Source organism: Epargyreus clarus, unplaced genomic scaffold (genome assembly GCF_041222505.1).
Source record: "Epargyreus clarus isolate Ecla_fem2 unplaced genomic scaffold, WU_Ecla_fem_2.2 ptg000032l, whole genome shotgun sequence".
NCBI classification, from domain to species: domain Eukaryota; kingdom Metazoa; phylum Arthropoda; class Insecta; order Lepidoptera; family Hesperiidae; genus Epargyreus; species Epargyreus clarus.
In genome coordinates, this window is record NW_027332237.1 from 9245894 (window position 1) to 9273778 (window position 27885).

Here is a 27885-nt window from a genome sequence, read left to right on the forward strand (position 1 = left end):
TGTAATTCATTTTAATGTTAAAAATACATAGTATCTGCGTAAAATGTAACGCGCTTTGCTCTACTCAAACAATAGGGAATATGCACATTTTTATTTTATTATTTTAAACCACTTATCACATCGTTTTAACGTAGTAAAAAATATAAACAATTTTTGCAATGCGTTTTGCAAATTTGAATTTCCCTCGCATAATTTACGATTTTTGATTAAAGTTTTAAACAATTTAATACGAAATAAAGAAAAAATAATGGTTTGGATGTAATTTCAGGACTATAATGTATCGAGGAAAAAAATAACAAGCAAATCTAAATCACATGCATATTCCCTATTATATAGTCCGTGCTCTGGTTTGAGTTTTAATAACGTAAATTATATACGTATCAACACAGTTGGTAAACCTTGAAAAAACAAGGAACAATAAATAATTACTGTACAATTATGATATAATTCTCGCCTGAGTCAGTTTCTAAGTGTTTGTAACAAACAACAAGCTTGTTTTTGTTCGGTGTTTGGCTTGTGTTTAATGTTTGTTCACACAACAAAAGTGTAGATGCGGCTTTATAGATTAGAAATAATCGGGTATTCCCCATATTTCATTGGATGGTGATACCGTGACCGGAAAGGGGAGAACCGTGAAAGGATGTTTAGCAAAATAAACGACATAAAAATAAAAAAAAGAAATCGCTCGATTACGAACACAATTAAGGGCAACATCTTAGTGCGCCAGTCACTATTAACTAATGATAAAATGATAAAAGCTTTCAGTGATCAAATATGTAATAAAAGTAAATCTTCTCCAAGTTACAGATAGTGATTAATTTATGTATTTTTTAAATACAATGTGATTTTTCAAAAATATGATGTAATTTTATTTACTGTAAAACACTTTATTTAACTTTATGATTCACTTTTTTTTTTTTTAAATGAAAATATTTTATTTGTATTAATATAGTTACATCAGTAATCCATTGTTGGGGCCTCCTTTTAAGTATATTTATACCTGTGACAGGAAGCCCCGCTCTTCCATAGCATAATACAAATATTATTTATTTAAATTTGTGATTCACTGTATTTTGATGCCGATTTACTGTATTTTTTTAATCAGTGTACCTTAATATTACAAATCTGACCTGGCAACACTGACCTAGCCAGACCTGTTCTGTCAGAACCAGAAGTGTCAGAACATATTTATTTTTTATTCAATTTCAGTGATTCAGTGCCAGTGCTAAGTGAACTATCTAAAATGTCAATAGAGATTATTTTAAAGTGAATATTATAATATATTCGTCTTAATTATTATACCTAATCTTAGTCATGTGTCATATTATCTTAGTCTTTATTTAATAAACTGGGCAAGGACTACATATAATTAATGTTGTGTAAATTATATTGCCTGTTTTTGAGTGGCCAGTGATTTGGAGTTATTAGCTATTAATAATGCCGAGAGTATACAATACGTCTGGCGCCCAGCCCGGCTCCATATACAGAATAACACTAGTAAATTTTGTGTAAGTAGGTAATTGTTGTTCAAGAAAATTCCCGCCAATTTTGTGCTGTCAAGTCCAACTGCAATTTTTCATCGTCAACCTCTGTCTCACTGCTGCAAGTGGGCAAGTGGGCACGACACATTTCTCACAATGTAGGGCTTAAGCCATAGTCCAACCTGTTGGCCTGGAGTGGATTGACTTGATACATTGAAGAATTTAATTTTTTTAGACTACTGTACTCTTTCAACGTACAACAAGTAACAATTAATTTTAAATAAATAACTTCGGACATTTTCAGGCCTGGGATTTAAACCTCAATGTGTAAAGCTGAGTTTCAAACCACTAGTTTATCGCTGTTTTTTGTGAACTGAATTTTTCCATGATTTTTATTTTTTCAGAACATATAAAGAGGTCGAGTTATATCCGGGACCATGTTTAAATATGATAATTGGACCTAACGGATCTGGTAAATCGACTTTTGTTAGTGCAATGATATTGGGACTGTGTGGGAAGATTCAATCAATTCGAGGGTCTCATGAGGTGTGTAATTTTCTGTTTTCCTGTTAAAGCTCTGAGTTTAGTCATAAATTTCGTAGTAGGTTTTGGCAAGAACACACCAACACAGTTTTTAATTTAAAGAGGAAGTTTGGAACCTTTTAATTTAAAGAAGGGGAACATTCCACAAAAGCTGATCCAAATCCAAAGCTCCAAAAAAAATTGATTCCAATCTGTCCTGAAATTATACAATTTAGAGCCAATAATTCAAGTAAGTTTTTGCAATGCAGAATAGGTAATGTTACTGTATAAGTAGAGATTACAGTATAAAAAAAATAAAGAGTTGTTTTAGCATACCATTATATTAACATGGGCAGTATTTGCGTAGTTTTAGCCTTATCATATCTATCCAATTCAGTTACAATTATACTGGACTTAATAATAAGTTGAGTCATACATTCAAGGTTACAAGCGAGGCACATTATAATATATTAGAATATCAATTCAATTGTCTGTACTAGGACAAAATATTTTTGATTCTCTGTGCTGATGAAATGCTACTTGGGATTTATTTTAAAATTTCTTTACTTTTTCATCTTTTCATTTGTATCCATACCAGGAGTATGTTAGGTAAAAATGAATTTGGATTTGTATTGGATTTGATTTGTATGTATTGATTTTACTGCGGCTTTATGGGACGTTATGTTCGTCCAACGATAAGGTCCTGGAAATAAAAAAAATTTTTTTTGGTTTTATGATAAAAAGTTAAAGAAGCAGAGATGTAGAAAGTTCAATCTGAGACCTTACTTGTTCTTACAAATTTTCTATATGACATAAAGTTTGCTTGATAGTACGTAAAAACGATTTGCGCTTCCTTTTAAAGATGGCGGCTAAGGGATAAGAATTGTGACCCCACAAACTCGGATTTAGCTTCACACTAACCGCCTTTGACATCCAAAAAATAAAATTCCTGATCATTGCAACCCAAATGTTACATTTCAATGGACTAATGCCCATTTTTGTTATTTTTCAAACAATACAACTTAACCCATTTTCCAATTTCAGAAAAACACAGATTTATCTAGTTATATAAGGACTGGATGCTCAGAAGCCATAATAGAAATTGAGCTGTACCAAGAGTATAAGAAGGAAAATGTGATAATAACCCGTGTTATCAACCGAAACAATACGTCAAAATGGACCATCAATAAGGTTGTAAGCAACCAGACTGCAGTTAAAAATCTGATTAACAGATTTAATATACAAGTAAGTATTTCTGTTCTTTTTAGGGTTCCATACTCAAAGGGTAAAAATGGAACCCTGTTACTAAGCATCCAACATCTGTCCATCTGTCATAGGGCTTCATCTCTTGAACTTGAACTTTTTATTGAGTATGGAAATGGAAGTTGTTTTAATCAAATAAAGGGGGGGTAGCCATACAAGACACAGTTATTTTTAGGTGTTTTTCGCTTTATCTATTTAATAGTAATAGGCAGTCAGTTAAATTTGTATACTTATATCTATACTTATCTATAGTCCGATTCATAATTAGGTGTCCAAAAAGTAAACAAAGGTGTTGACCTATCAAGAAAATATGTGTCAAATGGCAGTTTCTTATTTTTGACAATATTAAATTAATACATCGATAATAAAATAATAATCTAAATAAATTAAAATCAATTCACATTTTCCAATATTTATATTAACTCAATTTCATTTCATACAGTAATAATAATAAAAAACAAGATTTATGAGAGAAAATTAAATTGTGATAATGGTCACACAATCGGCATCCAACACATTTGTTGTGCCGCCATTTTTAAGTTTCGTAGTTGATATTATTCATTTTTGTGATCGTGATCGAACTCGATTTTTTTCTAGTTTTCTTAGCGCGTTTTTTTTAATTGTGTGCAGTTATAAAGATTTTGTTTTATGTTGAATTTTGTGAAATTTTTCGTTTCTTGTTAATTTATTAAGGTTTACAATACCTGTAATCACATTTTGACAATGACATTTCTTTGTTTACATTTTGGACACCTAATTATGAATCAGACTATAGGCCAGTAGGGGACAGCAACATAATGACGAAATAATCATTCTTGGGTTAGTTAGTTGTTGATTGTGTAAAAATATAATCTTATCTCTATCTTCTATCACCATTATACAATCTCAATTAATTTCCTATCACATTCAAATATGTACCTAGTTTTTTTTTGCAGCAGAGCATGTAGTCCTCCTGATGGTAAGTGGCTACTGCCGCTCATGGACATCTGTAATCAACCCCAGATAGGATTACATATTCCTACCTAAGGTCGGCCACAGATGCGCCGCTACTCTTGAGGACTAAGCTGGAACGCCTCGAAAAAGTATGTCTTCCTTACCACACCCTTCAAACCTTCAAAGCAGAACACAGCAGCGTTTATTAGGCAGAAATAGGTGTGGCGGTGGTGCTGCCGGAGTCGAACCACAAATGGTTCTACCACCTTCAAGTAACCACTATACGCTATCAGTGTTTATTATGCAATAATTATTATTTATGATAATGAAATCACCCTGTTTACTGTAAAAAATATATTTTACAGGTTGATAATCTTTGTCAAATGCTACCACAGCACCGCGTTAAAGATTTTGCCCAAATGTCACTACACGACCGTTTAATTAGTACCTTGCAAGCCGTCGGGGAAAACAGGAGATTGAAACAGTTAGAAGAATTCAAGAACATTAATAATACACATCGTAATATATTTGATGAACTGAAAAAGAAAGAACAAAGGAAACAAGAACTTATTAAGCAAAATGAAAGGTGACATTTTTTATATAGTTACGAGGTCTACGTCACGGTTTTATCGATTTGAAGTAATAAAATCTGAAGAAATCTGTAGAATATGAAGATAGTCTACATTTCATAGGTTTTTAAGTTTTAATGCTTTGCATGTTACAATATTATTATTTAAAATAAATATAGCCTAAGTTACTCCTTATAACTGCCAAGCAGTTCCTATGTTACCTGCGTCAAAGGATATTTTCGTAAATTCATATTTTTTCTGTACTCTACTAGTCAAAGGTTTTAGAATAATAACTAAATAACACTTTATGCCATCAAAAACACTGCTCGTAAAAAAATCCAAGCCTCGCCATTCAGCTCTTCCACCGTAAAAAGTCGTGAGATCCATGCAATCCAAGTCGGTTGATGCAGTCTCTACTTAAGAGACATTCTGTCTTAAGGTATTATCTCACTATCTAACCTAACAACATGTATGGGACCATATCAATATTAAAAATATTTTATGTTTCAAATAAATAGATTGGATTTGGCAATCGTAGTAATGTTACTCATGTGCTGCGATATGATGCGATTAAAACACAATGTGAACTGTTTGTGGTATCACCGCTTCCAGCGGTATCAGTCCGATTTGACGACCGCTCCGCCAGGCGACTTTGCAAAATCATCAAAACCACAGTTCACTATATTGATACGGATTGCGCTTATAAACATTAAATATTATTATTTACACCTGTTATTAATAATCAATCTGTCCAGTTTTTGCCGAAATTTAATGAAGATTGAAAATTGTCAACTTCCCCTAAGGGGGGGATGAAGTGGGAAAATGTAGATTTTAGGCAAAACATTGGATACACTATTAATAATGGGGTTAAGGAATAAAAATGTCAATAAATTTACCACTGTAGAACTATAAATACTGAATCTACACTAATATTATAAAGAGGAAATCTTTGTTCGTATGTTTGTTTGTAATGAATAGGCTCAAAAACTACTGGCCCGATTTAAAAAATTCTTTCACCATTCGAAAGCTACATTATCCACGAGTAACATAGGCTATATTTTATATTAGATATGTATGTATCCGGCCGAGGATCGAAGCCGGAACCCTCTGCGCGTCACACCGGTAAGGTGACCACTTCGCCACGCGGGTCGTCTAGTTATAAATAATTTATTACAGTAGTTATTATTTTTAGAACAATTAACCGATATTGGCTAATTAAATTAGGACAAATATAAGATAAACACAGATTATGATATTGATGGTTAACCTTACAGCCTAAAACTAAAGATAGAAATATTAAATCAAAGGAAGCAACTAGATAGGGAAATTAAAGTGTGCGAATGCAAGAAATTGTGGATAGAAGAAGCTTTATTGAGGGACAAATGTGAAGAGTACCAAAACCAAAAAAAAGCCGCCGAAAAAATTGTTAAATCCCATGGAAGCAAAGTGAAACCGCTTGAAGATTCTATGGAACATGTTAACAGAGAAATCGACCAGCTAGAAAAAGATATATTAGAAACGGTATGTAATAATCCAAAAAATCTAAATATCTTATTTATAAAATTCTCGTGTCACAATGTTAGTTACCGTACTCCTCCGAAATGGCTTTACCGATTTTCACCAAATTTTATATGCATATTCAGTAGGTGTGACAATCGACTACTATTTATTTTTCGTACCCCTAAGTGATAAGGGTTCACCCTTAACATTTTTTATTTATCTGACAACACAACGATTGCCGGGTCCGTATTACCACCTGCAAATGGTATTATATAAAATGGGAATATTAGTACGTAAATTTACAATTTTCTCTATCATCCGCAACTCCGATCAACTTCCTATTGGGATGGCATATACCGCTTGTTCTCCTGTTGTGCGTAAGGGAGTTTCGTCGGGGTGGTTGGAAGTAGGTGCTTGTGTTGTAAACTAATATTTCTGTCCTTCTCTAACCAATGTAAATAATATATAAATGTCCTGTTCTAACTCAAGTGAGCTTCTGAAAAGTTATGAAATATTTCTGAAATTATCAAGAAAGTTCCCAATTCTATAGAATGTACTAGAAAGTTCGAAAAATACCTATCTGGAATGATCTAGACAGTTCCAAAATATGTGTGGTGGTTGTAATGGTTCTAGAAAGTTTTAGAGAACTTCTAGAATGATGAAAATTTTGACGTTTGATCCCGAATAAGTGCCGACGCACACATCGGATCGATGGGGACTTTTGGCACTTTATTTGTAATGGTAAACCCAAGGTCTCTACGAAAATTTGGCTTTCCCGGAATGTTCGTTATTTGGTCACTATTTTTATGTCTAACTAGCTGACCCGGCAAACTTTGTACCGCCTCAGAATCTATTTATGAAATATATTTCATATCTACTCACCTTTTAAACCTTCGCTGGACTTTCACAAATTGTTCTAAACTAAAATTAGCTAAATCGGTCCAGCCATTCTCGAGTTTTAGCGAAACTAACGAACAGCAATTGATACGTATATATATTGATTTGACCGGGCTATATAGACTCTTGTGTTGTTTATTTCCAGACCAAAGAAATTGATACGTACAAGGACCAGATAGCAGACCAACTACAATGTGTGAAACTTCAAAAGGACAAAATAGAAGAGGCACACAAATGGTATCTTGACTTTAAGAAAAGGGAGGAGTATAATAAAAAGGAATTGGCGGCAGCGAAAACTAAACTTGATAAGTTACAAAATGACAGAAGTGACAAACTGCAGAAATATGGGGATGGTGAGATATATGTATAATAACATTCTTTCTTGTGAAAAAAACTAATGTTGCTGTTCTGTAAATAGAGATTTTATTCTGTTAAACATATTCTATGTACAATAATAAAACTTAAATGATATAAATGAATAAATAAATAAACAAACCTGTAAATAGAGAAACGACATTTAACCTTTTTTATTCCACTAAAATACATTTATATTTAAATTTATGTGACATTGAATTAAACGTCACAAATAAATAGGCAATAATAAAATAATACATAGAGAAAAAAAATTAAAATAAACTTTTTCTTTACATATGTATATGTGGTTAATGCTTACATTTTAAACTTTAAATACATATACTTTAAATTTTAAAGGATAAACATGTTTGGAGTTCTGTACGACAAAACAAAAACCCCTTGTATTCTAAAAGTCTTATTTTATTTCTACAGATAACAGGTTAAGAGTTGATCTAGAGAATTATAATATACAAATAAATACATTAAGCAGGGAAATAATGTCGTTGACATCAGAGAAAGATGATATTCAGTCATCTGTGAACAGGACGACGGCTGAAATACAACGTTGCCGGGATAAGTAAGTTTCATTTTTTTTTATATGATAGAGGAGTAGCAGACGAGCATGCAGTCCACCTGTAATTGGACTTTGGACTACCATTTTATAAAGTTATAGAGTAAGTTAAGTTATAGCTGTTATATTTTGGAGGCGTATAAAATATAAGTGGATAAATGGCAACTGCTGCCAATGGACATCTGTAATGAACCTCGGATAAGAGTCCGAACTAAACTTGTAAGAGATTCTTGTCTACTGTACTTACGTACTTACTCTTACGTTTACTCAATTCATTATTCTGTTCCGTTTGCTTCAGTAGACTGAGTAAACGTAACAATAAGTAAGTGCTCAAGTCTTTTTGTGATACATCACATGTTCGCAAAAAAGAGAGACAAAACATATAGCGCCATTCATATAGTTACATTACTGACACTATAGTTATGATACAATCCGCTAGGGGCGCTGATTGGAATTTGTATGGGCAAATACGTATAAAAATACCAAAACCGTCATATTTGTCAAAATGTAAAAACTCATGGTAAGGGTACTGTTAACGACTAAGTTGCAACGGCTGGTATGAATATATGTCTCTTTGAACCGCACAATAAAGCTTATATGTTTGAAATTAAGCGAAGGTACTTTGTTTACATACTATATTTGTTTAGTTCGAGTATGTGAATTAATGACTAAAATATTGTTTCTCTATTTAATTTTCAGGTAAATATTTAACATATAATTTTTTTATATATATTATATGAGGTTGTGTAGAGTGTTAGTTTCATAAAAAAAATCTCTATTATATCACAAAATAAAAAATAACAATTCAATCTCATATATGTACTTCATTTTTTATACCTACGCTCGGCCATCGCGCTAGGGTTGTATACTTTAACTGATGCACTCATACTCCAAACCCACACTAGCCCGCATACCAAAAAAACGTATTCTACAATATTAAAACAAAGGAATGAACATAGTTTTACAATGCAAATACTTTTCACAAATACAACAAAACACACAATTTAACATTTTACAATGTACACAATGGATAATCCCTAATAACTTCTAAACGGATTACCATGATTACACAATTCCTTTTGCCTTATCGGTTTTAGACCTAAACCTACAAAATGATATTAAAGACAACACAATATTTACACAAACAAAAATCATGTTTTCAAGTTACGTAATATTTGGTGACGTGATATTACAAAAATGTAGTGAGGTTCATTTATACTGATTCAAAATAGGAAGCTGTTATATAAATCGAGCTTAGATAGCCACTTTAAAATATATTCTTGCCACGATCACGTTCTTTAAAAATATCAACTCCTAGTGGCTCGGTTCAACAGCAAATATTGACTTACCTCTTTAAAAATTGGTAGCTATAAAAAAACGAAAATTCTTAGTTTAATGTTGAATTTAAACAACCGTACACGGCACAATTAGGGTAACTTTTTTGTTGCATTTCTTGTACAAAACAGTTCCAAACGTGTGTCAGAAGCGGACTGACAATCGCGCACGTACGTGCCCGAGTCCCCCCCAGATGAGTGTCAGTGAGCGGCGTCTATGTGTGCGTTGATCGAGCCCGCTTTGTATGAAGATTGCTTTCTGTTATTTTGTGATTACATTCCGGCGCAACACACTTTTATTTATACTCAATATTAACGTATTAAATGTAAAGATCGTGTACACACGTTTTCAGTATCGAGAAGCTGGAGAGCGTGGATGTGAAGCGGATGCGGATGCTGGAGGCGCGCAGCCCGCACGCGGCGGGCGCGCTGCGCTGGCTGCGGGACAACCGCCAGCGCTTCCGGGGGGACGTGTGCGGGCCCATCGTGCTCGAGGTACGCTGCAGCTCGAGGCGGCGACTGCGGTGCTGGAGGCTGCGGGACAACCGCCAGCGCTTCCGGGGGGACGTGTGCGGGCCCATCGTGCTCGAGGTACGCTGCAGCTCGAGGCGGCGACTGCGGTGCTGGAGGCTGCGGGACAACCGCCAGCGCTTCCGGGGGGACGTGTGCGGGCCCATCGTGCTCGAGGTACGCTGCAGCTCGAGGCGGCGACTGCGGTGCTGGAGGCTGCGGGACAACCGCCAGCGCTTCCGGGGGGACGTGTGCGGGCCCATCGTGCTCGAGGTACGCTGCAGCTCGAGGCGGCGACTGCGGTGCTGGAGGCTGCGGGACAACCGCCAGCGCTTCCGGGGGGACGTGTGCGGGCCCATCGTGCTCGAGGTACGCTGCAGCTCGAGGCGGCGACTGCGGTGCTGGAGGCTGCGGGACAACCGCCAGCGCTTCCGGGGGGACGTGTGCGGGCCCATCGTGCTCGAGGTACGCTGCAGCTCGAGGCGGCGACTGCGGTGCTGGAGGCTGTGGGACAACCGCCAGCGCTTCCGGGGGGACGTGTGCGGGCCCATCGTGCTCGAGGTACGCTGCAGCTCGAGGCGGCGACTGCGGTGCTGGAGGCTGCGGGACAACCGCCAGCGCTTCCGGGGGGACGTGTGCGGGCCCATCGTGCTCGAGGTACGCTGCAGCTCGAGGCGGCGACTGCGGTGCTGGAGGCTGCGGGACAACCGCCAGCGCTTCCGGGGGGACGTGTGCGGGCCCATCGTGCTCGAGGTACGCTGCAGCTCGAGGCGGCGACTGCGGTGCTGGAGGCTGCGGGACAACCGCCAGCGCTTCCGGGGGGACGTGTGCGGGCCCATCGTGCTCGAGGTACGCTGCAGCTCGAGGCGGCGACTGCGGTGCTGGAGGCTGCGGGACAACCGCCAGCGCTTCCGGGGGGACGTGTGCGGGCCCATCGTGCTCGAGGTACGCTGCAGCTCGAGGCGGCGACTGCGGTGCTGGAGGCTGCGGGACAACCGCCAGCGCTTCCGGGGGGACGTGTGCGGGCCCATCGTGCTCGAGGTACGCTGCAGCTCGAGGCGGCGACTGCGGTGCTGGAGGCTGCGGGACAACCGCCAGCGCTTCCGGGGGGACGTGTGCGGGCCCATCGTGCTCGAGGTACGCTGCAGCTCGAGGCGGCGACTGCGGTGCTGGAGGCTGCGGGACAACCGCCAGCGCTTCCGGGGGGACGTGTGCGGGCCCATCGTGCTCGAGGTACGCTGCAGCTCGAGGCGGCGACTGCGGTGCTGGAGGCTGCGGGACAACCGCCAGCGCTTCCGGGGGGACGTGTGCGGGCCCATCGTGCTCGAGGTACGCTGCAGCTCGAGGCGGCGACTGCGGTGCTGGAGGCTGCGGGACAACCGCCAGCGCTTCCGGGGGGACGTGTGCGGGCCCATCGTGCTCGAGGTACGCTGCAGCTCGAGGCGGCGACTGCGGTGCTGGAGGCTGCGGGACAACCGCCAGCGCTTCCGGGGGGACGTGTGCGGGCCCATCGTGCTCGAGGTACGCTGCAGCTCGAGGCGGCGACTGCGGTGCTGGAGGCTGCGGGACAACCGCCAGCGCTTCCGGGGGGACGTGTGCGGGCCCATCGTGCTCGAGGTACGCTGCAGCTCGAGGCGGCGACTGCGGTGCTGGAGGCTGCGGGACAACCGCCAGCGCTTCCGGGGGGACGTGTGCGGGCCCATCGTGCTCGAGGTACGCTGCAGCTCGAGGCGGCGACTGCGGTGCTGGAGGCTGCGGGACAACCGCCAGCGCTTCCGGGGGGACGTGTGCGGGCCCATCGTGCTCGAGGTACGCTGCAGCTCGAGGCGGCGACTGCGGTGCTGGAGGCTGCGGGACAACCGCCAGCGCTTCCGGGGGGACGTGTGCGGGCCCATCGTGCTCGAGGTACGCTGCAGCTCGAGGCGGCGACTGCGGTGCTGGAGGCTGCGGGACAACCGCCAGCGCTTCCGGGGGGACGTGTGCGGGCCCATCGTGCTCGAGGTACGCTGCAGCTCGAGGCGGCGACTGCGGTGCTGGAGGCTGCGGGACAACCGCCAGCGCTTCCGGGGGCACGTGTGCGGGCCCATCGTGCTCGAGGTACGCTGCAGCTCGAGGCGGCGACTGCGGTGCTGGAGGCTGCGGGACAACCGCCAGCGCTTCCGGGGGGACGTGTGCGGGCCCATCGTGCTCGAGGTACGCTGCAGCTCGAGGCGGCGACTGCGGTGCTGGAGGCTGCGGGACAACCGCCAGCGCTTCCGGGGGGACGTGTGCGGGCCCATCGTGCTCGAGGTACGCTGCAGCTCGAGGCGGCGACTGCGGTGCTGGAGGCTGCGGGACAACCGCCAGCGCTTCCGGGGGGACGTGTGCGGGCCCATCGTGCTCGAGGTACGCTGCAGCTCGAGGCGGCGACTGCGGTGCTGGAGGCTGCGGGACAACCGCCAGCGCTTCCGGGGGGACGTGTGCGGGCCCATCGTGCTCGAGGTACGCTGCAGCTCGAGGCGGCGACTGCGGTGCTGGAGGCTGCGGGACAACCGCCAGCGCTTCCGGGGGGACGTGTGCGGGCCCATCGTGCTCGAGGTACGCTGCAGCTCGAGGCGGCGACTGCGGTGCTGGAGGCTGCGGGACAACCGAATTTATCCTACATCAAAAAGTATCATAGGGCGTCGTTGTATCAGTCGGGTAATTTAGTAGTTTACGACAATTTACGGCTACAGCTTGCGGCTTCAAATCATGTGGAAGAAACCATAATCGATTAATTTTCAAATTATCGAAACTTAGAATTACCAATAATATTTTTTATCGCTTTTTCATTATAACAACAATAAAATAATCGAACTTTTTTCATAAGTGAATGTTACAATGAAAAAAATAAACACAGGTTACGATAGCACGGACATGCTTTATTTAAAATTCTGAAAGAGATAAAATTTTTAAATAACGAAATAATTTATTTTATTTTCTTTTATTAAATCTTAAGATGATTTATAAAAATACTGAGCAAATATTCTGTTTACAAAATATTAAGTAATCCATACAGTACGATATGGAGTTGTAATCTTTTTGTAGTAAAAATCGGTTTCTTTGGTTATCGATTTGTGTGGCACATGCTGAATGCCGTAGCGAGGGCATGTGTCAAAATGGGCCTATTAAATTGTGACGACTATAAGTACATTCGAATGTGTCGCGTAGATCCAGTTGCATTCGGCTCGTCACGCGCGGTACTTGGAGGGTGCGGTGGGGGCGCGCGACCTGTTCGCGTTCTGCTTCAGCCACGCGGACGACATGAACCTGTTCCTGCGCCTCACGCGCCAGGAGATGGGCCTCAAGCAGGTATGCCGGCACCACTACGAACTTTTTTTATTCTTTTTGGAGTTTACTCCTTAAGAAACGATTTGAGTTATAAGGCCCGGTACGGAAATTTTATGAGGAGTAAAATCAAGTGTAACACGAAAAGTTGAGGCGTAACGGTAACCAAAATATGAATCAAGAGTGCTTTTATTAATTTAAAATACAGTAAGTTCAAATCCCATATGAAAGTAATTATAACAATAAAAATAATTAGCAATATATAAAACATTAAAACGTCATTAACTAATTTGTTTACATTTTTGCATAAATTAAGTTATAGGTTTGATCATTTATAAACACTGTGAAAAATATTAACATTGGCGCCATAATATGATTAACAATCTTTTATGAACGTTTTTAAAGAAGAGTAACATATAAAATCAGTAAGCAATTGAATAAGATATAATATTAGCAAAATAAGTTTTTAACATAAAAAGGCTTTTGTAAGTTACTGATATATTAATCTAACTTATAAAAATGGATGCATTTATTGATCAGCACCATCTATCAACGATAAACGGGCAAAATCAAAACAGTATTATTTAATATTTATTACAGAATTATTGCTAATGAATTATGTTCAAAATAAGTTATATAAAATTAGCAATACGTTTTAAATGAATTCTAGAATTATAAAACATTCAGAAACAATCCAAATTACATATAATAACATGTTTATTGAGTCTCATATAAATTTCATCCGTAAATTGCAACACGGATATTTTATAGATGGCAAAGAAATTATAATTATTAAGTTTTAAGTTATAAAACGTTTAACATTGTTTTAAATATAAATAATTATATTATATTAAAATTTACTTTAATATAAACAATTATATTAAGTTACCATTATAATATTTGGAACCAAAATACATAGATTGATAAACTTGCAAACTTACAATTTATAAAACTTGCCACTAGATGGCGTTATTTTATATTATTTTGTAACATACTTTATGTAATACGCATTATTGAAGTAATATAAATAATTCGAATAATTACAGATATATGTTTGTTTCTCTTATCATTTTAGCAGATGCGTTCATTTACCTACCCTTTTTTCGATATATATCATAATTATCATTCGTAAGGAGTAAACTCCAATCGTACGTCGTAGCTGACACACACACACTTTTTTTTTATATATTTGAGCCATAGATAAGTATCTCACCGTCTTGTAACGGCAGACAATTATGTCAGCCATTTAATGGCTGTCATGGTGTAATTTACGCGGAACAGGGCCGACATGCCCCGTTAAGTGGTACAAAAACACGAAATCGAAGAAAAAGTGCGGAGAAATATTGTTTTATTCGTAAATGATCTAAAAACTGCATTTTTTTAATATTTTTCAAACACGAAAGTAGATGACAGTGACAATTGTCAAAAGGTTACATTTTCTTGTTAGGAGCGAGTAATCTTTACTTTACTGAGATTTATTACAGGTGTCCATGGGCGGCAGTAGCCACTTATCATCAGGTGGACTGCATGCACGTCTGCTATTCCTATATTATTTATAAAAAAAAAACGGCACTGATAATCGAATTTATGAAGAAAAGCGAATTTTGTGCATAATAAAATTATGTAGCTTATAATATACATATGTTTGTTAAAAACAACAAATACATGTCAATAAAAATCAATATTTGTTAAGAAATAAATTTTCAAACATACATGCTCAATAAAAATACTGAAGCCTTAATCATGAAATAAAACAATAACTTTAATTTGGTTTAAAATAATTGTAAAGTTTATAGGTATTTAATATAATTATTCGCAATTGGTAATCCGCATAACTGAGGGCCGGATAATCGAGTTTCTACTGTATGTTAAAACACTCAGGAAGGATTCCAAAAATACATTATATTCTTCCATAATCGTGAACTTTTACAATAATCTTTATCCACCAATTTATCACACTTCAATTACTGAAGAGATTGCAAGGAAGAAAGAAACCGCTATTTCTTTGCATTTTTCGTTTTTTTTATTCGTTTCATTTTTTTCAATTTTTCACAATTCAAGTTTTCACAATGCATAGCTGTCATGATAACAAATACTAAAAATGAAAAAAAAAATAAAAATGTAGGTGTACGGACCCGCCGTGTGCGAGTTTAACTCGCACTTGGCCAATTATTAAATAAATTGTACGTACATTTCCATATCGCCGTAGGTGAACGCGGTTTGCAGCCCGCAAGAGCAAGACACCACCGCGCCAGACATAGCGCCGATCAGGTATTTATATGTATAGTCTGATTCATAACTAGGTGTCCAAAATGTAAATAAAGACATGCCATTGTCAAAATACTATTACAGGTGTTATATATTGGCCTTAACCAACAATAGGCACTCGCCTTAAACAAAATTATTACGAAGAAATTATTCCGATTCCGCACCGCCGCCGTGCCGTGGGAACGCTGACTTCGCACCTACGTTGTCACCTCGTAGTCCCTGGGAACTATAGCCACGTGGGAATTCACTCTGGGCGCTAACATTGCCCCAGCAAATAACTTAGGATAGTTAGTTATAGTTTAGGTTAGATTTAATCCAAAACTTGTAATACTCGGTTTTGATTAAATATATATCTATAAGTAATTCGGTCTTTCTGTATCCTGGCTGCTGCATCCCGACGCAAAACATAACTCAGGTATTGTAAACCCTAACAAATTAACAAGAAACAAAAACTTTCACAAACTCAACAAAAACTTAATAACTACACACAATTAAAAAAAACGCGCTATGAAAACTAAAAAACATTCGAGTTCGACCACGATCACGAAAATGAGTAACATCACGAAACGAAACATAACGAAACTACGAAACATAAAAATGGCACTGGCAATGACACAAAAAATGTTTTGGATCACGATTATGTTACCATTATCACAATTCAATTTTCTACCATAAATCTTGTTTATTTTTATTATTACTGTATGAAATGAAATTGAGTTAATATGAATATTGGAAAAAAATTAATTGATTTTAATTTATTTAGATTATTATTTTATTGTCGTTGTATTAATTGAATATTGACAAAAATAAGAAACTACCATTTAAAATGTATTTACTTGATAGGTCAACCTTTGTTTACATTTTGGACATGAATCGGAGGAATCGGACCTAATTATGAATCGAACTATACTCACTTTACAATATTAGTAATGTAAAGTGTAATGAAAATTTAATTAAACTACGCAATGATAGCCTAGTTGTTGAAACACTGCGATCGAGAGGCCCGAGGTTTTAATTCCAGGCATGCAGCCCTGATTTGTCAAAGAAATGTGTTAGAAATTATTATATATTATTTGCTTTAACGGTGAATCCATTTGCCAGCTCGGTGGGCTATGGCCTTATCCTTCTCACTCTGAGAGGAAACCCGTGCCCAGTAGTGAGACAGAACAGATTGTCAACAACATGTAAATTTAATACACTATAGTGTACCTAAAAACGTGGGAAATCTATTAAAAGCTACATAGCTTCCCTTTCGAGTAAATTATATGATGGCGTTTTTTTTTTGATAATAGTGATTTGTTTATTCGTTGGTTCTATTTTACAGACATCTAGGCTTCGAAATATACCTGGTGGACACATTCACAGCACCCGAGATGGTTGTGAAGTTCCTCTGCAGGAATTACAACCTTCACAGGATACCTGTAGGCAATGAACACACTTACCATAACAGCAATAGAGTTCCGGAGAATATCAGACTCTTCTTTAGTGGTGAGTGCAATCTTATATATAAAATTCTCGTGCCACAATGTTAGTTACCGTACTCCTCCGAAACGGCTTTACCGATTTTCACCAAATTTTATATGCATATTCTGACTCTGACCATATAAGGACCAAATAAGGACTGATAGCCTAGTGGTTGAAATTCGGCCTTTGAACCGAGGTATCCGAAGATTTTTCAGATAAGGCTCAATTTATGACCGATACATTTTTAAATACAATACTATATAAGTGGAAAAAAATGCAAGTATTTTGAAAGACTCGAAGAATCTCTTTTTAATCGGCATAGAAGCATTGGAAAGCAAATGGAATAAATGTATAGACCTTGATGGAGAATATGTCGACAAATAAAAATATTTTTGGGCGACTCTTTTTTGTATTTTAAATTAAAAAAAATAATTTTATTCAATTGAATTCGTTTGTATGCACTTAAACTGCCACCCAACAACAACAAACAACTGCAACAAGTGTAATCAACACCAAATAAGATTAGATTCCTAAGGACATCGCCTACATACGCGACGCTACCCCTGAGAATTAAGCTGGAATGCGTCGGAACGCGAGGGACCTCCCCCGCGTCCGTGTAGTTCCAGGAACAGAATAGGGCTACGGTATGCTTGACTGTCGTAAGAGGCGGCTAGAAGGGGCTCCCGGGGTTGCGTTCACCAGACGGTGTGGCGAGCGCCAAGCTCACCAGGGCGGAGCCCGACGGGTCAACGCGCTAAGAGGACTCCGGTTGAGTTCATGTGGAGATCCCGGGGTCCTCTACGCAGCGCCGAGGACGGCCACCGAGAGGGTTTTAATGCCGTAAGAATCTCACATAACCCCGTGTCCCTCCCACGGCATAGGGTACTTTCTGAAGGTATCCCTCTCGTAAAAAAAATGTTTTTTGTTTTCACCACATTCAATGTCCGTTGCAGAGAACCACCGTTTCTCGGTGCGCGTGTCCGCTTACAGCCGCGAGCGCTCCACACTGGCCGCCGCGCTGCAGCCCGCCGCGCTGCTGGCCGACACCCGCGACGGGGAGCAGATCGCCCGCTGGCACACACGGTCAGTCCACACTCGGCAACGGTCCGTACAGCCGCGACGGGGAGCAGATCGCCCGCTGGCACACACGGTCAGTCCACACTCGGCAACGGTCCGTACAGCCGCGACGGGGAGCAGATCGCCCGCTGGCACACACGGTCAGTCCACACTCGGCAACGGTCCGTACAGCCGCGACGGGGAGCAGATCGCCCGCTGGCACACACGGTCAGTCCACACTCGGCAACGGTCCGTACAGCCGCGACGGGGAGCAGATCGCCCGCTGGCACACACGGTCAGTCCACACTCGGCAACGGTCCGTACAGCCGCGACGGGGAGCAGATCGCCCGCTGGCACACACGGTCAGTCCACACTCGGCAACGGTCCGTACAGCCGCGACGGGGAGCAGATCGCCCGCTGGCACACACGGTCAGTCCACACTCGGCAACGGTCCGTACAGCCGCGACGGGGAGCAGATCGCCCGCTGGCACACACGGTCAGTCCACACTCGGCAACGGTCCGTACAGCCGCGACGGGGAGCAGATCGCCCGCTGGCACACACGGTCAGTCCACACTCGGCAACGGTCCGTACAGCCGCGACGGGGAGCAGATCGCCCGCTGGCACACACGGTCAGTCCACACTCGGCAACGGTCCGTACAGCCGCGACGGGGAGCAGATCGCCCGCTGGCACACACGGTCAGTCCACACTCGGCAACGGTCCGTACAGCCGCGACGGGGAGCAGATCGCCCGCTGGCACACACGGTCAGTCCACACTCGGCAACGGTCCGTACAGCCGCGACGGGGAGCAGATCGCCCGCTGGCACACACGGTCAGTCCACACTCGGCAACGGTCCGTACAGCCGCGACGGGGAGCAGATCGCCCGCTGGCACACACGGTCAGTCCACACTCGGCAACGGTCCGTACAGCCGCGACGGGGAGCAGATCGCCCGCTGGCACACACGGTCAGTCCACACTCGGCAACGGTCCGTACAGCCGCGACGGGGAGCAGATCGCCCGCTGGCACACACGGTCAGTCCACACTCGGCAACGGTCCGTACAGCCGCGACGGGGAGCAGATCGCCCGCTGGCACACACGGTCAGTCCACACTCGGCAACGGTCCGTACAGCCGCGACGGGGAGCAGATCGCCCGCTGGCACACACGGTCAGTCCACACTCGGCAACGGTCCGTACAGCCGCGACGGGGAGCAGATCGCCCGCTGGCACACACGGTCAGTCCACACTCGGCAACGGTCCGTACAGCCGCGACGGGGAGCAGATCGCCCGCTGGCACACACGGTCAGTCCACACTCGGCAACGGTCCGTACAGCCGCGACGGGGAGCAGATCGCCCGCTGGCACACACGGTCAGTCCACACTCGGCAACGGTCCGTACAGCCGCGACGGGGAGCAGATCGCCCGCTGGCACACACGGTCAGTCCACACTCGGCAACGGTCCGTACAGCCGCGACGGGGAGCAGATCGCCCGCTGGCACACACGGTCAGTCCACACTCGGCAACGGTCCGTACAGCCGCGACGGGGAGCAGATCGCCCGCTGGCACACACGGTCAGTCCACACTCGGCAACGGTCCGTACAGCCGCGACGGGGAGCAGATCGCCCGCTGGCACACACGGTCAGTCCACACTCGGCAACGGTCCGTACAGCCGCGACGGGGAGCAGATCGCCCGCTGGCACACACGGTCAGTCCACACTCGGCAACGGTCCGTACAGCCGCGACGGGGAGCAGATCGCCCGCTGGCACACACGGTCAGTCCACACTCGGCAACGGTCCGTACAGCCGCGACGGGGAGCAGATCGCCCGCTGGCACACACGGTCAGTCCACACTCGGCAACGGTCCGTACAGCCGCGACGGGGAGCAGATCGCCCGCTGGCACACACGGTCAGTCCACACTCGGCAACGGTCCGTACAGCCGCGACGGGGAGCAGATCGCCCGCTGGCACACACGGTCAGTCCACACTCGGCAACGGTCCGTACAGCCGCGACGGGGAGCAGATCGCCCGCTGGCACACACGGTCAGTCCACACTCGGCAACGGTCCGTACAGCCGCGACGGGGAGCAGATCGCCCGCTGGCACACACGGTCAGTCCACACTCGGCAACGGTCCGTACAGCCGCGACGGGGAGCAGATCGCCCGCTGGCACACACGGTCAGTCCACACTCGGCAACGGTCCGTACAGCCGCGAGCGCTCCACGCTATTTAACTTACTGTAACGTAGATAGATAGATATATTCTTTATTGCACACTTCAGTAGATCATTACAATAATACACAATTATGTAGGTTAATCGTAATTACGTATGTATTCATTGCATACGGAAAAGATACTCACTCAGCATTAATGCTATGGTGAGTTGCACCACGGCGCTGGTTTTCAGTGAGCCCTCAGAGTAAAGAGAAAGAGAAGTACGAGAGGTAACACGTGAGCAGCTGAGTTCCAAATAATTGTTATGACGCGGGTAGACGCATTTTGTATTTATTACTGGGAGTGTTTGGTATTGATCCATATGAACTGTGCTTGTGAATAAGATAAATTATTAATAATAGCATATTAGGCGTGTATGCCTGTAACAATGTGGTGTCTTATGTAGTTATATGAATTTTCGTTTCGTCGCATCCAAGTTAATCATTACTTCCCAGAATTTGAGCCTTATAAGTGATACTACGCGGTAGTGGAGTTCGCCCTGAATATATGTATTTATAATTTTAGGTTATCTAAGTGTGAAGAAAAACAACAAGAAGACACAAGAAATAAACAGATTAAAGAAAACAATATATCTATCTCAGAAAACCGACTTAATGAACTCGATACTAAGCGGAAAGAAATCAAGAAGCGTATACAATTAGTAAGTATTAGGTACATTTTGGATATTATGCTTATGCTTATACTATATCTCGTCGTCGATCCATTACTGTCTCACTAGGCACCGGTCTCCTCTTATAGTCCGATTCATAATTAGGTGTCTAAAATGTAAACAGAGGTACGAGGGTGCGTTTTTAAGCTCGCGGAATGAGGGACAAGGAGGGAAAATAACATGACAAAATTATTTTTCTTTTGCTACATATTCTCCTGCAAGCCGAATACATGTTTCAGATCTTTGTATTAACTTATTTAAACCCTCATAAAAAAATGTTTTCTCCTTGTCGGAAAACTTACGTCCTTAACTTCTTCGTCTGTAGAAAATTTATTTCCACGAAGCTTTTTTTTTCATTTTTGGAAAGAGATAATAAGCGCTGGGAGCCAGGTCTGGACTATAGGGTGGGTGATTTAAAATATCAAAGCTAACCTTATGCAGGGAAGCCAGTGCAATACGGCTCTTGTGTACGGGCGCATTGTTGTGCAACAGCAGGACACCTCTGGATAATTATCCTCGCCTTTTTTCTTTGATGGCTTCTTTTAACCACTCCAGGATTTTTGCGCAATATTCTCCGGTTATAGAAACACCTTTATCTTTATAATCTATTAACAAAATTCCTTCTGAATCCCAAAAGACTGTCGCCATGAGTTTTCCGGCCGATTATGACACCTTAAACTTTTTGTGAGGTGCTGTAGCCTTTTTATGCCACTGCATGGAGTCTTGTTTAGACTCAGGTTCATAATGGTGAACCCAAGTTTAATCTCCAGTAACAATTCGATTCAGTACAATATCCTTGTCTTCTCCACAGAGGTCCAAAAACGCACGGGAACATTCAACGAGCTGTTGTTTTTGAGGCCTCGTGAGCATTCTCGACACCCACCGCGCGCTGACTTTAGTCAAGCCAAGATGGTCATGCAGAATTTTAAAAATGGTTGTATCCGATACTCCAACCATTTCTGCAAGTTGTTTCTTCTTTAGTCGAGCATCTTCCAGTACTAATTTTTCGACTTTCGCCATCGTTTCCGGAGTGGTCACCTCAACAGACCGTCCTGATCGTGGGTCGTCTCCAAGTGAATCCCTGCCTTGCTTAAAAAGGTTGTTCCACTTGTAAACCATCGTTTTCCAGGGCAAGAGTCCCCGTAAACCGATGACATCTCCTCCATTATGATTTGCACATACTTTTCTTGCTTAGTAAGGAACTTTACAACGGCGCGATGATCGATTTTCTCCATACTTCAAATTTTCTTCCGGATTGAGTTGTTTAATTGTCGATAGTTTTAAAACTAATGATGCAATTGTGATAAAACTTTATATTTATACTATTTATGAGTCACTTAACACGTACCACCCTTAAGGAGCCCGCTATCCCTCCTCCAACCCCGCCATTCCGCGGACTTAAAAACGCACCCTCGTATCTTGACCTATGAAGACAAAACGTTTCAAATGGTAGTTTCTTATTTTTATATTTATTTTTATACATAGTACGTACTTATTTTTATACATAGTATAATTGTGGAAAAAGTGTGGGGCGCTTTTTGAAAACTGATAAATGGAGTACCCCACGCCGCCGAGTTTCTTAACCACTAGGCTATCACTTATTTGATATGCTACAGTATGTAACACATTATTTCTTTATTATCTCATTAGATCCAACAGCTGGCAGTGAACATAATGTCGGAGCAGAAGAACGTGGAGCGGCTCGAGAACCGCACGCCCGTGGACCTGACAGAGGAGCGGCGCAAGTGTGTGAACAAACAACGCGAGTACGTCGACAAACAACTGCGCTTGCACGCGGACATGCTCGACGTGTTGCGCGCTTTGCATCGCCGCGTCGCGAAAAACACATACGCTAAGGTTAGTGTTGTAAGGAACCCTCTGTGGGTCGACTTCGGTCGCACTACGTACGTATTCTGACTAATAGCAGCAGTGGTAAGCGTTGCCGTGTTCTGGTTTGAAGAGGAAAGAGGTGTGGTAAGGGAAACATACTGTTCCGAGGCGTTCCAGCTTAGTCCGAGGTAGTGGCGTATCTGTGACCGACCTTAGGTACTAATGTAATGTTATCTGGGGTTGAATCAGATGACGCACACTGCATGAATGCATGTATGCTTTTTTATGAGAAATGTATGACATTTAAAATTTGGTCCATCTATGGAAAAATGAACATCTGAATCAGGATAACATCGCCATCTATCGTAATAAAAAAAATAAAGAAAAAAATGACAACTACATGGTGTACTAATAAGTATTTTTTTTTGCAGACAAAATTAAGATTAATTCGAAATTCAATCGGTGCTCAGCAAGCGAAATTGCGGGAACTTATAAATAACCTTAAAAAAGCACAGGTAATATGAAAGAGTTTTATACATTTTAATTGCAGAATTTAATCGTGTTCCCGATTTGGATCCCGTGCATGCAAATTTTTTATTACTTGTAAAGTCATTAATTCATTATTGTTTCACTGCTGGGCACGGCTCTCCCCTCAGGTAGAGAGGGATTAGGCCGTAGTCCATCGCATTGACCAAGTGCAAGGAAACGTGAGTTTATGTTTGTGTTCGGGGGTCCTTGGCACCTTCTTAGCATCGAAACTATGTTTCTCTTCTCTGTCACCTAACAGCACATGTCAGACTAAAATAACTGTTTTAGTAGACTGAGACAAACGTCTTTAACTTCATAAAATTTCTGTTTGTGGAGTTTAGCTTCCGCTTCATTGCCAATTATCGTACAAAAGAAGCACAAAACGAAGAATCGCGCCCGTCTCTTTCAGAACGAATCGGAGAGGGTGTCGCAACTGGAGCGGGGTGCCAGGCTGAAGGCTCGCGAGAAGAAGGAGGCGGCGCTGCGGGCGTCCGGCGGCCTGGAGCCGCACGACGCGCGCTTCCCGGAGCGGGCGCTGTACGCGGCGCTGCCGGGCGACGCGGCCGCGCTGCGGGCGCACGGCGACGAGCTGGCGGCGCGCGCCGGCCTGCTCAGCCGCAGCGACGACCAGGTCGGCAGTTTTCCCTAATCCTTGTAGTTTCGGATTTAACCATGAAGGCCTATTTGAAAGAATACACCCTGTATAAAAAATATTTCAAACATTTCATTATGCTTTATTTATTGACAGGATTTGGAGACGTTTAAGGAGAACGAGAGATTAATAGATAAATTGACGGAAGAAATCAACTCGAGAGCGAACGCTTGCAGGGGTCTCAACGATAAAATAAATAGAGAGAAGTATGTGTAACTACTTTAATTTTTTTTTTTATATAAATGTACAGTCCTATTTAACAGCAGAAGGTTCTACCGCCTTCAAACTATTGTATTCTCATTTTAATTTTTTTAAATTAAATTGTGAAATTTTTAATTTGATTTTTAAATTAACTGTATGAGGGTAATAATTTCAATAATATATTTACGAATTTCTAAGTCAAATTCATCGAGAGAAATCTCGCGTCTTTTTTTCTATATTTCAATATGGCGCGGAGTGTTTAGCGCTTCTTAAACTCTCAGTTGGTAGCGCTGACGCACATATGTCGAAACGTCCGCTGATTGAATGAAAACAGACTTTCTTCTTATTTGTTTCATTTTCTGCGTTCGGAATGATAAAAATTCACATTCGCAATACTATGTAATAATTTTAGGGGGTTTAGCATATACTTCGCGTGGTCACCGGAGGGGGGGAGGGGACGAAAAATATTAAAAAATAGGTCAGGTAGTATGGGTACGTTCCCTAAGTATGTATCGTTTTATGGTACAGGAACGAATGGTTGAGTTACGTGAGGAGCCTGCTGGCGGACATCAACGTGCGCTTCAGCGAATTGTTCGCGAAGGTCGGCTGCGCGGGCGAGGTGCAGCTCGCCACCGGCGCCGTCGAGGTCAGTATCGCAACCACAGACCTATATCTAAGTAGATGACACATGTACCGTCATTTGTATGAAAATCAAGCATGCCACTTGTTTTGATCGACTGACACTTGTCAAGACGGTTTTAGACATAGTTCTCCGTCCGAGAGGAAACCGATTCTATGGTGATAAGGCTGATTTTGCATTAATGTTAGATTCTGCGACTTAGAATTTTATAAACACGTTTGACAACACTTTTATGTTCATTGTTGTATGGGATTGTGTATATAGTTCCTATTAGTGATCGAAGTTTTTGTCACGTCGGTGACTCCGTTTGCATACTTCATCCGCGATCGGTGTTCGTGTGCAGGAGGACTTCAGTTCGTACGGGTTGGCGGTGATGGTGAAGTTCCGCGACGACCAGCCGCTGAGCCTGCTCACCGAGCACACGCAGTCCGGCGGCGAGCGCGCGCTGTCCATCGCGCTCTACCTGCTGGCGCTGCAGCGGCACCACGCCGCGCCCTTCCGGCACGTGCACACACACCGCGCACACACACACCGCGCACACATACCGCACACACACACACACTGCGCACACACCGCGCACACTAACGCGGACGCACACATGCACACCACACTAATACAGACGCACACATGCATGTAAGCACACCACACTAACGCGAACGCACACATTTAACACACCACACACAAACACGCACGCACACATGCATGCATGTAAGCACACCACACTAACACGGACGCACACATGTAACACACCACACACAAACACGCACGCACACATGCATGTAAACACACCACACTAAACATACGCACTTTAAGTCAGTCCCAAATAACAGAACTTTCAAATACAATCTATTTTTACTATCTTAAATTGACCAAAATTCAGTTTGATATTTTAAAATTTAACTAAAAACACTATCAGCAATAACGTATCTATGTAAAATTTACGAATGCGTTGATTTTGCTTAGCAAACCCAAATCTTTAATCATTACGTTTTCTTTTGACATTTTTGTGAATTCAGTGAGAGACTATTAATTTGTATGCTAAATTCAAAATTTCCCTTCACTCAGGTGTGTGGATGAGATCAACCAAGGTATGGACGCGACGAACGAGCGGAACATGTTCAATTTGCTGGTCAAGGAGACCACGGAGGCCGAGAGGGGCCAATACTTCTTACTCACACCCAACGTATGTATTTTACATATTATTCATGTTGAGCTACGCGCCGAACTGCTAGTCCGCTCCGAATATAGAAACGAGACGCGACAAGTGTATGCAATCCCGCCTCGAGATCGTAAAGTCGAGATCCCGCGGGATTAGAAATATCAATCCCGCTGGATCCAGAGATTTTTGGGATCTCGTCTAGTTAAAAAAATCACATCACTGTAAACGATGAAAACTGCTTGTTGGTTATAGTGAGGTTAAATAAAACAAAATATTATTGGAAACAAAAGCCTTTATCCTTTAATTTCACTAAAGTAACGAAATAATTAACAGTTTTACTAAAATGATAAACACAAGGTATAAAATAGTTAAAGATTGAAAAGTAGTTATGGGTGATTTTGAAAATAATTTCTTAATAAATATAGTTAAAAAAACAAAAAAAAACACGCTTTTATGATAAAATCAACTAAAAAGTAGAAAATAATTTCAATCTAGGAATCAATTGAAAATGCGATGAAATTTATCGCGAGACCTTGTCGTAATTTTTGCAGCAAGGTTTTCTGTAGGTTGCCTAAATTGACACATTATTTATTTTTCAGTTACTGCCCAACTTGGAGTACAAGCCCAATATAATGGTCCACACGATAATGAACGGTAAGCAGGTCATGAACTATGACCAATGGAACATCGACTCCTTCATAGAGAAGATGCGCTCCTACAGACCTGCACAACGTTAACGGACCATTAGGAGTAGCAGAAGTCAGAAGAGCATACCATCTTAAAGGTGGCAGACCCTTTGTGGTCGGGAACGACTCCGGCGGCACCACCGCCACACCTATTTCTACCTCATAACAGCAGTGTTAGGCGCTGCTGTGTTCTGGTTTGAAGGCTGTGTTAAGGTCGGCCACAGATGCGCCGCTACCCCTGAGGACTAAGCTGGAACGCCTCGGAAAAGTATCAGTCCCTTTCTTACAATAAGAAACTACCGCGTCATCAACCCAATCCTGCCCCACTGCTGGGTACGGGGTGATCCATAAATTACGTCACACATTAAGGGGAGGGAGCGGGTCGACAAAGTAGCGTGTAACATTATGTGACAAGGGGGTGGAGTTAAATTTCGTGACGTCACATTTTAAATGGAATACATTAACAATTTTATTATATGTATAGATAATTTAAATGGAAATAAAAATAATTTCGGAACTGGTATTCTAATTCAATAATTTGTAGATGTAAACTTGCAAAATGAGTAAATGTGATCAGTTGTGACAATGTCGGGGTGGGTAAAAAATCAAGACATTCGTGTGACGTAGTTTATGGATGACCCCTAAGGGTGTTCTCAGACTGAGAAGGGTTTATGTCATAGTCCATGTCCACCAAGTGCGGAATGGTAGAATTCATAGACCTTTATAACTTTTTGTAACTATCCTAAGATTTTTCCTCACGCTATTATTATTCATCATTTAAGCTAGTTGTATTTTCTAATACGCACATAAGTGAAAAATCAGAGGTACTTAGGATACAACCTCGGATGCCCTGATTGAGACCGAGTTTTATTTACTAGGTTATCACTACTTTATCACTGAATTACGATAAGTTTTCTAATCTTATATTTTTTACACAAGTTAACTCGTGTTACCTAAATTAATCTTGTGATGCAAGAAACTCGTATATCTGATGACTGGTGATAAATTTAAGTCTGGTTTTTGGTAAAGAATCATAAAGTTTAATTGCTTTTTTAATAACATTGTCTCAGTTAAGTTCCTAATAAGCTGCTTGGAGATTAAGTAACGAATAAACATATCAAAATCTTTAAAGCAATCAGTAAAATAGTCAGTCTGTTAAATAAAATAACTTTACTGAGATATATTAAAAATGATCACAAGGTACTTTACCACCAAATAATACTCATAATGTGTTAAATAAGGTTTGGAGCTGTGATGTTACATGAGAAATTTAGTGTTGTAATG

The 27885-nt window shown here is 42.1% G+C and overlaps 1 protein-coding gene across 2 annotated transcripts; it reads left to right on the plus strand.

Moving 5' to 3' along the window:
• The first annotated feature begins 1168 nt into the window (after positions 1-1168).
• Positions 1169-27716, plus strand: SMC5 (structural maintenance of chromosomes 5). Of its 2 annotated transcripts, none has more exons than XM_073090356.1 (21): positions 1169-1516; positions 1886-2027; positions 3048-3248; positions 4565-4785; positions 6043-6289; positions 7311-7518; positions 7952-8096; positions 9778-9919; positions 13124-13264; positions 15450-15511; positions 16833-16996; positions 17926-18055; positions 20761-20896; positions 22556-22762; positions 23167-23250; positions 23673-23894; positions 24012-24121; positions 24645-24762; positions 25100-25257; positions 25822-25939; positions 26515-27716. In XM_073090356.1, the coding sequence occupies exons 2-21, from the start codon at positions 1929-1931 to the stop codon at positions 26650-26652; spliced, it is 3051 nt and encodes a 1016-aa protein (XP_072946457.1). In that variant the 5' UTR covers positions 1169-1516; positions 1886-1928; the 3' UTR covers positions 26653-27716. The 2 variants fall into 2 exon arrangements, with proteins under 2 accessions (XP_072946457.1, XP_072946456.1); XM_073090355.1 differs by having other exon boundaries at positions 1169-1508.
• The last annotated feature ends 169 nt before the right edge of the window (positions 27717-27885 follow it).

Coding starts and splice junctions, on each gene's coding strand:
- SMC5 (XM_073090355.1), top strand. CDS start 1,438: ATGCCGAGAGTATACAATACGTCTGGCGCCCAGCCCGGCTCCATATAC. Junction 1,509..1,885: donor ATAACACTAGTAAATTTTGT/GTAAGTAGGTAA, acceptor TTATTTTTTCAG/AACATATAAAGAGGTCGAGT. Junction 24,122..24,644: donor GATAAAATAAATAGAGAGAA/GTATGTGTAACT, acceptor TTTATGGTACAG/GAACGAATGGTTGAGTTACG.